At 31.6% G+C, this 10,540-nt stretch overlaps 1 protein-coding gene across 1 annotated transcript; it reads left to right on the top strand.

The window, feature by feature from the left end:
• The first annotated feature begins 2,060 nt into the window (after nt 1-2,060).
• Nucleotides 2,061-10,410, top strand: LOC133182725 (MFS-type transporter SLC18B1-like). Its single transcript, XM_061317574.1, has 13 exons — nt 2,061-2,279; nt 2,428-2,523; nt 2,840-2,913; nt 3,322-3,469; nt 3,890-3,958; nt 4,903-4,993; nt 5,269-5,414; nt 5,506-5,604; nt 8,190-8,284; nt 8,444-8,539; nt 8,938-9,012; nt 9,790-9,883; nt 9,969-10,410. Exons 1-13 carry the CDS (start codon nt 2,061-2,063, stop codon nt 10,083-10,085), a joined length of 1,419 nt encoding a protein of 472 aa, XP_061173558.1. The 3' UTR covers nt 10,086-10,410.
• Nucleotides 10,411-10,540: the final 130 nt, after the last annotated feature.

Below are 10,540 nucleotides of genomic sequence, written 5' to 3'. Positions count from 1 at the left end.
GACCTTGAACCAATTTTTCTGGATTAAAAGTCAAGGTTAGAAATCTCTGAATAAGAAAAAGCTTGTCAGCTTTTTCTCTCTCCTTGACCCAGACAGTCTCAACCTTCACCCATAGAGTTTCCGTGGGTAACAGGTGTGCAGTGATCTCGAATCAATTTTCCACTCGAAGAACAAAGTTATAAAACCTCTCTGTGTTCCTTATTCGGAGCATATTTTCTCTCCCTTGGCTCAGTTAGGCTCATACTCTACCCATAGAGTGTTCTTGGTTAAAGGATGTGCAGTGACCTTACACAAAAAAGTTGACGATAGAAGCGATAGGAAAACTTAAGTCATCTTGTTTGTCATACAAATAAGTTATTAGCTTCCCTTATTCTTTATAGTCAGTAAGATATCCATCTATGAAACAAATGTGACAGACTCTGTGGTGTCTTTTATTTCAAGTTCACTTGGATATATCAAGTTTTTGAAAAAATTCTACGCCATAGGAAAATAAGAACAGGTCGGCTAATAAAGGCACACAATTACTGCCCTTCGAAATTCCAACAGTTCGTTGGAAGAACTGGTCTCCGAAGACTACATAAACGTTGTCAATGACGAATTCCAGGATTCTTTTGATATTGTTTAAGAGTACTTATGTGTAGAATCAGAGTGATTTTTCACAAAGTAATTTTGTTGATGACAAATTACAAGATATGAAATTTCCGAGTTCTTTTGTTTTCTTGAAGAAGCAAGTGTATATACAAACAATTTCTAAAACGAGGCAAGCTATTTACAAATAAGTTGATAAACAAAAATATCAACAGTCTCGTTTAAAGTCAACATTTCGCAAATTCTATGGTCGATACAATGACCTTGTCAGCAGATATAATCTCTCATTATGTCGAATGTTGACTGACTTTTTTCATACAACGTGGAAGGCCATTATTTTCACATGAATTGTCAACGGATTTTTCTATTTGTCCGATCATGTCAAGGAGCACACGGCGGGTGTGACCTGTCAACAGGGGATGCTCACTCCTCCATGGCACCTGATCCACCTCTGATATTTTTAGAGGTCCGTGTTTGCTCTCCTCCAAATTTGTGTTGTTTCAATGGATTTCTGAGCTTGATTACTGTTCGACATCTTCATAATTCATGATATCAAAAAGCCTAGTTTTTAATTTATATATGACGTTGCCGTTTTCATATGTCTTGTGTACCTACTTTATATTACGTCATGCACTGATAATCCTAACAATTTTAAGTCAATAAAATATTTGAACTTCGGTCAAGTAAGCCTTAAACAAATGATTTGGACTTCTCAATATATTAACACACTTACCTTCGCAGGGAGGATACGTCATTGATGCAAGGTAAAAACTATCAAACTTTAGTCTAATTACTGTAAAATATGTGTACATTTCCTTTGTGTGCATATCTTGATCTTAAGAGAGATAACTTCATATTTAGTAGGTTATATACATGTATGAATATGCGAGTGTTTATATTTATAACTAACAACACTTCTTTATTTACTTTGTTTATCGATATGCATTTATAAATTGCTTTCATCACTGACTTGGCCGATATTTATCATGGTCAAATTGTTAGATAACGCCCTAGCAATAAAATTTTTCAACACTTGACAAGTAAATAGCTTGGCTTTTTCCTCCCTTGTAAATTATGTAGCAAGATCCCACTATTGAAGGCCAAGACCAATCACTTTAACAGGAAGGATATTGTTCCACTAAAATTCGCCCATATTATTATTTTACCGTGCTACGTTCTGTGCAGTTAAAAGGATGGTGAAATTGTTAAAATGCAGGATGTTAACACTACGGGACAGATAAATATCAAGATTTAGTGATTGTTTCTTAACTCTCTATTCCAAATGGCACAAAACATGTCGGAGTTTTCTTCAAAAGTCTTCTTATTCGTTAAGTACAAGACTGGAATAGATACGTTTACACTAACACCGCAGTTTAATGCAATTTTTCACACAGTTTTGTCACTTTTATTGCTTACCGCCTCGAAGAGCAATGAAAGTCTTCTTAGCTTCTACCTTTTCTTTCTCCCAAGGAATGGGTGACAACGAAACCGAGCCCCTCATAAGTCACAATATAAGCACTACGGATTATAGGAAGGAAAGTCTTAACACCAACATCAATACAAAGAAAGATGATGAGTTTTCATTTTCAAAAATACCGAAACACAGAAAAGTCCTTCTGGCATCCATGGCATTGGTCAATTTTTTAAGTGTTACGGGATTCGCACTTCTTGCACCCTTCTTCCCGGCAGAGGTAACAGTACACAAATTCAGAAACATCTTATAAATAAATAAATCATATGATGAAACATCATACAAAAAGAAACGATACAGTTAATGACATTTCTTTAAAAGTCCTTCTTAACTCAGAATAAATTGTAACGAGTTTGTGTTGATTTTAGGCTAAAAAGAAGGGAGCTTCGCAAACCGTGGTTGGAATGATATTTGGAGTTTTTGAGTTTGTTGTCTTCTTATCGGCTCCAGTACTAGGAAATTATGCAAGTTTATATGAACTCACCTTACTAATTATTTACAGTATAGGTTCCATTTCTATACATTCAAATGAATTACTAGTATTTTTTAAAAATAAAAGATGTTGCGCTGATTTGCTTCGAAGATTCTAGCAAAACTACAGATATCCTCTGTCAGTAAAAATATTTCTATCTCAGTAAAATGGAGACCAACATGATAAGGTATTATTAAAATGTTGTAAACAAAAGAAGAAGGGTACTGTTCATCTGTATAAGGCAGCATAGTAGGATGTTTATGTTCAATACTCTTTTAAGAGTTTTTTTTTATTTATACATTTGACAGATTACAAAAATTGGGTCAAAGTTTATGTATCTCTCAGGTACCATGATTGGAGGTATATGTGGTATATTATTTGGGTATGTACACACTCTAAGTATAAATATTTAATAAATTTTGCACTTGTTCTGTATTTAATACTTTAATTCTAATAATTAAATATTGGAACGAATTACATGTATATTAACTTTTTTCATTTTTATACTATAAATAACTTTTTTATTCGCGAGAACTTTATTTATGCTAATTACGCGAGGCTGTCTGCTCACGAAAATTTCATTCTCGCGTACATGTATATACCGGTCGATTATATACTCTAATACATGTAACCATAATTCGTGAAAAATTTTATCCCACTTATCTAAATAACTATCTCATGAAAATAAGGTGTCGCGAATATTTGGTGATCTACAGTACCCATAACTGCTAGATGGGGAAGGCAGAAAAACACAATAGTCGACATTTAAATTTTGTTCTTTTTTTTTCAGAGTGTTAGATAAAAGTCCCGATGGAACTATATACATAGTAATGTGTTTTCTCTGCCGTACAATAGAAGCTTTAGGATGTTCGATGTTCTTGACGGCCAGTTTTGCCATTATTGCGACGGTGTTCCCTGACAACGTTGCTACTGTTTTTGTAAGTACATGTATAAGCTGTTGGAATTGATGAAAAAACTCAAATAATCGATCATTAAGTGCACATCTGTATTTTCTTTTATGTGAAAAGTGCTCACCATACATTTGTAGATTTGTTTGAATTTATAGTACACTTATTTTTAATGAATTTGTCTATATTGAACAGAATGCTATGCTTGCCTGCGAATAAAATAGTACAGACTTTGAATTTGTGGGAATATTTTTTTAATTATTATTTTCCATTTTCTTTTTGTAAGATGTAAAAGAGACTATACAGAGATATAATGTGTTAATAGATTGTTGATTTTTTTTTTTTTTTTTTTTTTTTTTTTTTTTTTTTTTTTTTGTATATTGAATGCATTAGAAACATTTACATTTTTGTTACCTTTTGCATGATGTATTAAGTATATGTACAATGTAGAGCGTATTAGAGACGTTCTCTGGTCTTGGAATGATCGCTGGTCCAGCAGTTGGTGGCGCCCTCTATCAGGTAATATACACAGATTATTGTTTTTAATGTGCTCATAAAAATATTTTACAAGTATTGAAATGATTTATTGTTTAATTGTACTTTGAGCTTCAATACTGTTCGTCATCGCCATATTTCATTAAACCTGCAATTCTTTATGGTATTTCTTAAGGTATCTTGAGTATTTGGGAATCCTTCTCATACACTCAGAATATGCATCCATACGAACTCTTTGTTCATTAAACTACAAAGATGTTATGTAACCTATATTTATTTGGCTTTAAAACAAGGAGAAGTCGGAAATTAAAGTCATTTTCGTAACTCTTTTACCACAACAATCTTAATTGTTTTATTAAGATTTGGTACCATAAATGATAGAAATATTAATTGTCATTGATGCCGTAAATGAATTGGTTACTTACGTGAAAATGATGTTTCCAAATCATTAAAGAGTAGATTGTGCGTTTTTTACTTTACCAGCTTAAATAGTTTTCTTAACAAATTACTTCTGAAAATCTATTGTCTAAATACTGATTTCTTTTTTCAAATGATGGTTTTGTTTTAGAGTATCTTAGGTACGGAAGCACTGAAGGGACATTAGAAGTAAATTTAAAACGTAAATCTTTGCTGGAACTATGTACCTTCCATCATAAACCCCACCGTTTTTTTTTTTTAAATTAGTATACGTGTATTAACAAATGTAAATTATCAATTCAGAATTAACAAATAAGTCATAAAAAATAAGTCAAAACAAGTAAGAAGTAAGACAATGTCCTTCCAGGCTTCCATACTCAGGTCATATCTTTAAGTGACTTTCTTTTGCATGAATTTTTTTTTTTTTTTTTTTTTTTTTTTTTTTTTTTTTGGTCATAATCAAAGTAAAGAGTGTCGCCTGCCATTGCAATATTGAAATAGAAAAAGAATGTATGTAATGGTTAATAACTTACCATACATTTTATTTTCAGTTGGGAGGATTTGGGTTGCCATTTTTCGTAGTTGGATCCATAACAGTGCTTAATGGAGTACTTGGACACTTCTTTATAGGGCATATTAATGGTGAGTTAATGATGGATATTAATTATATTAATTAATATAACTTATAGAATCGTACTATCAATTTTGAAATTTAAAAATTTGAAGCACCAAAAAAGCTTTCGTTATTCACATTAAATTTAAATTGTATTTTTGAAGGAATTGAAGAACAACTAAAATCCTAGTATATTAGCAACTTTAAATGATTTTTTTTAAAGTAAGTCATAATTGTCAACACTGAAAAACAGTATTAGAATTATATCATCATAACAAATAGAAACCCCTATATACACTTTCAGATTCCCCAAGACCCAAGTCAAAATCCATACTATCTCTACTCAGAAATCCATTTTCCTGGGTCATTGCCTTAAGTTTATCAGCTGGGAGTTTTTCTTTAGCATTTCTTGATCCCACATTAGCTTTGCATGTGAAAAACCTACCTGAGGTATTGTGCCATTATTTTATTTCTTTTGACCGATTTCTTCAATTGTCTCTAAAAAAGGATCTTTTTTTCGATCAACTCTTCTTCATTTCAGTTAAAGGATAATACAGCATTAATAGGACTGGTATTTTTGATAGCTGGTGGTATTTACACTTTTACTGCTCCTCTATGGGGATTTATCACGGATAAAAAGGTAAAAATGGCACTGAGATTGGATATCAGAAACTTCCATAGCTAACCCATATATTCCAGATTGTATCGGAGAAATCAGTCATTTACATGTATATGACTAATTTATCCCCATGAGTGTCCATCAAAAATAATAATGAGAGAGATTGTAAGTAAAGACAATTATTATACCTACAGACCACTGTTTGACTATGGGATAGTATAATTTTAAAACAGTTGTCCTTTGACCGTCTTGGCCAGTAATGAGCTCCATATGTATGCATTCATAAAATCTAGTTGGGACTTGCATTAATTGACTAACAAATATAATATTATATAGTTATTCAAAGGCTTTAAGGGAGCCGACTGGGGTTTTATTGTGTGAAAACTACTATAGAGAAACTCTTTAATTTTATACCATATATACCTTACATTGACTTCAGTATACATGCCAAGTTTAGTGAAAATCTACCGTCTGGTTATTTTTGAGGGACCGTCTCAAAATACAGGTACATTTACTATAGGATTATATAGGAAAATACCATTTTTTCGCACTTCGGAGCAAATTATACAAATACTACTATAGACTTTTTGCTCAAATTTTATTATTTGATGAGTAATACTATATTGTACATTTTGTGCAAGAAACACAAAATTCTACAGTCTGGTTTCCAGAGGGGGCATCTCAAAATGTCAAAATCTATGATATTTTCCGGTTTTTATGGAGTACAACAAAACATGACAGATACCACGGATTTATTAAAAAATAATAACAATGATTGCTAGATTCTCAATTTCCTATGTTTAAAATTTCAAGAGCATATATTTTATACTTTTTATTTTATGGCATAATTAATGACCCCGCTTAAAGAACTTCGGTTATTCATAACGTCAAAAACACACTATTACGACGTCTTTCTACCCATCATTTGAAAAATCGTTAAAAAAATCAGTTATTTAAAAACGTAATTAGATTTTTTAACCTCGTATTTCCTAAATTTGTTATTTTTTTTATAAATTATGTAAAAATAGTTGCTTTAAAAGAGTAAATACGCTTTATTTTACTATGCTGCGCGAAGTATTGCGCAATGAAAACCCCAGTCGGCCCCCTTAAATAACCAGATATTTGTACATCTTTATTTGTACCTCTGTATTTGTACATCATTACATCTGTATAGATCTCTACATTGTACAATAAGAATCACAAACAGCATTTGAAGCATAAATGATGCTTGCCGTGATATACTATGTATGAAAAAGGTGAAGATAACGAACAGTGATCGATCTCAAAGAACGCATAAAACACGAACCCCTGGAAATTCCAGATGTGGGATCTGATGCAAGTTTATACAATTTAGAAATTACGGCTTATTGCGAAAGGTCTTACCTGAAAAAATAATCTTAATAATATGATTAAATAAAGCATCTTAAGCATCGTTTTCCGTGCGTACCCTTACTGTTGACTCCTCTACAGATTCATTCACTGTATATCTTTGGAAATTAACGTGTTCCAAAGACTTCTATGTGGAACCTTAAAGAGACATGCCAAAAATCTGCTCATTATCTACAAGCACAGCAAAAACATCCGGAAAAAACTGAATAATTAGAAAACTACGGGCAATAACTTACGTGAAAATTGGTCAATTAATGAAACTTGAAATTGATCTGTAAGTCATCATTATAAGGAGTCATAATTCAAACACAGAATTTGAATCATTATTGATAGTATTATATCCTTACTGCCTACCATACAATGTAGACCGTGCCACAGAGGAATTATAGATACATGTACTTTCGAAGAAATCTTATAGAGGAACTTAACTTGGTTTCTCATTCAGAAAATAAAAGACGCTTGCAAAATTGCTGATTTTTTTTTACACATTCCACAATATTCAAACCCTCAAAAATTTACAGAATTTCTGTGACAAACTCTCCACATACTTTTGAGCCTTTGGGTAGCTCTGCAGCAGAAACGAAACTTTCTTTAGTTAATTTAATTTCATGTGTACAAAACATGATCCATCGTATATAAATCCATTTTTCTGCTAACTCTAAAAGGTAGGTTGTAGTTTACTGAAAAACAATGTGTTTCAGACGGAGGAATTAGCAAATATAACATCAATATTCCCTAACATTTGAGAATGAGTGGGTATTATGCTATCTGAATGATTAAGTACTTTTTTTCAACTTAATTATTTATACTTTATCTTTTTCAAATGTACAGATGGTTTCATTCATTTACACATTCAACTTCTGAATTTTTAAGTATAATGGCGAGTTAAACCTCCAATCGGATATTTTAATTATGTGCACGCTTTAATGATGAGAGGCCTACTGTATTACTTCACCCTTTAATTCTTGCTGGGTTTTTTTGTTTGTTTGTTTGTTGATCTTTTGATTTTTTAATTTTATTTTTATTATTTTTTTTTGGGGTGGGGGGGTGGGGGGGGGGGGGGTCAGCTCTATGGAATAAATCGGTACTTCTAAAGACCAGAGGGTCTTTAGTGGGACGACTTAATTACACATTTTTTTTTAGTTTATGATTGTTTGCATCTCAAAATATGGTCATCTGTGTAGTTCAATACCACGTATTTTAACTTATATTACTAGGGCTACGTGAAGAGCATGATGGCAATTGGGAATTTGGTTGGGGCAGTTGGCTATTTACTAATGGGACCGACACCCTTAATAGATCACTTACCTTTGTAAGTACAAGTGGATGGATTTGACTATGTGAAAAAGAAACAAATTTTTAAAATTACGTTTACGATCACTCAATAAATAAGTTAAGATGTAAACATTTTCAAATGAAAAACTGTAATTGAGTATATATTTCAATGATATTTTTGGACTTTTGTTACTAGCAAACTGTGGTCTGTAATTTTATCCCTGATACTTATGGGACTTGGTTTAGGATGTGCAATCATTCCCACATTCAGAGGGTTAATAGAGTCAGCAAAGTAAGTGAAACCTCGAACCTTCGTATAATTTTTGCTTTTTCTGAAAACATTAGCTAGTGATTATGTCTTTGTGTAATGATCAAGTTTATAATTGAGTCTCGGCTTCATAAAAGGAAAATTGGAACATAATTATAGTCCAATACCTGACTATAACCCTAGAATTTGTTTTTCTTTATGCATAGTGTTCAGTTTAGGTCCATTTAGTTATTGAAATATTACCTCATGTGCTAATGTTAGCAATATCTTTATCCATATGCTGACATATTGCTTTCCATTATGTTAAGACTTAAAAATGCATGTATTAAATATTTAGTACCAATTCGAAGTTGTTTATCCTTACAAATGTCAGTTAAGGGTGACTTGTATAAAACATGTTTCTTTTCGTTTGCTGTTAATAGGGCACTTGGAATGGAGGAAAATATGGACACTCATGGCATGGTCTCTGGACTTTTTAATTCCTGCTTCTCTCTTGGGTACTAGTACATATATATATATATATTATATATATATATATATATATATATATATATATATATATATATATATATATATATATATATATATATATATATATATATATATATATATATATATATAAAGCACATTTTACAACTGTTAAAGTAACATAACTGCCCTAAGTGAAGAAATATTAATATAGAAAGCACAAAGAAATTCACTTTTATAAGGATACCCACTTCCGCCCCAGCCCGGAGTTGAACTCTCGAACTACGGAATCTGTCTCCTAGCAGTACAGGAACAGCGCGCTAGACCGCTCGGCTATCTAGGCAAGTCAAAAAACTTGCTTTCGATGCCGATGGAATTCTCGCGGCGCTGCCCTACACTACACTGTCGTTGAGAATATATATATATATATATATATATATATATATATATATATATATATATATATATATATATATATATATATATATATATATATATATAATGCAATTGGCATTTTGCATAGGATCTTAAGCATATTCTCATGCACACATATTCATTGAATTTGTCAATAAACTGTGAACCCAAATTTTATTGGCTATTTATCTTCTAAAACAATCGAATTGATAGTGCAAATTTCTTTCGAAAGAAAAGTACATGATTGTATGTTTCTCAAAAATTCAAATTGTTTTGAGGCTGTTTTTGGTTGACACTTTCTTTCTCAAACACCATTACGGTATCATTATATGAATAATTGTTTCCAAGTACATAATTGCAATTAGAATAATTTTAATTTAGTGCTTTTTCAGTGCATTCATAGGGCCAACAGTAGGAGGAGCTTTGGCAGATGAATATGGTTTTGATTGGTCAGCAACAGTATGTGCCGGGTTAATTACTGTCTCAGTAAGTTGTTAAATAACTGTATTTTAAGCTTAAGATAAAAAATATTTTCAGAGTGAAATTTTGAATGTGTTGCTTCTGTTTTCAGGTAATATTTATTGCAGCTTTTGGAATCTTTAAGACTTGGAATGAGAAGAAATACTTAAGAGGTTCGGACAAAGGCAACGATACGATAGTTTATAAATCAGAGAAAAATAATGTATAACTACTGCCATCTATATTCTAACTTTCTTCGGGACATTTTTGCTATTCAAACGATATACTACTGTTTATATTTGTGGCAAAGAAGGTGAAACATATTTTCATAATAACCAAAAAGAACAAGCAGTTATTTAAAAACAAAGCCGTGGTTGCTAAACATTATAATTGTATAATGGTATAAACAAACACAACTAACTTCAATATAAATAAGGCATTGAATATTTAAGTTCAGTATAAAAGGGCATTTTAGATTTGTGTCAAAATTTACACATAACTTGGAAAAACACTTTTAAAATATCATGCCAGATGCATTTTGTCACATAAAAACACTATCCATTATATTTTATGTATATTTAGAGTATATTTTATGTTGCTTCCATTTAGCACAAAACATGTACGTTTGGTACAACAGGTGAACCAAGAATATTGCATCAATGATTAATTTGAACTTGTCTTATT

The sequence above is a fragment of the Saccostrea echinata genome, unplaced genomic scaffold, assembly GCF_033153115.1.
Source record: "Saccostrea echinata isolate AGI-Se365-2 ecotype Australia unplaced genomic scaffold, CSIRO_AGI_Sech_v1 ptg000009l, whole genome shotgun sequence".
NCBI classification, from domain to species: Eukaryota; Metazoa; Mollusca; class Bivalvia; order Ostreida; family Ostreidae; genus Saccostrea; species Saccostrea echinata.
The sequence above is the reverse complement of the archived record's forward strand: the minus strand, read 5'-3'. Positions and strand labels throughout refer to the sequence as shown.

Bases quoted from the DNA above. Each gene is read 5' to 3' on its own strand.
- LOC133182725 (XM_061317574.1), top strand. From the start codon at position 2,061: ATGGGTGACAACGAAACCGAGCCCCTCATAAGTCACAATATAAGCACT. The intron at 3,470-3,889 runs GTAAGTACATGT...TGTACAATGTAG, and splicing joins ACAACGTTGCTACTGTTTTT to AGCGTATTAGAGACGTTCTC. The intron at 9,884-9,968 runs GTAAGTTGTTAA...TTCTGTTTTCAG, and splicing joins CCGGGTTAATTACTGTCTCA to GTAATATTTATTGCAGCTTT.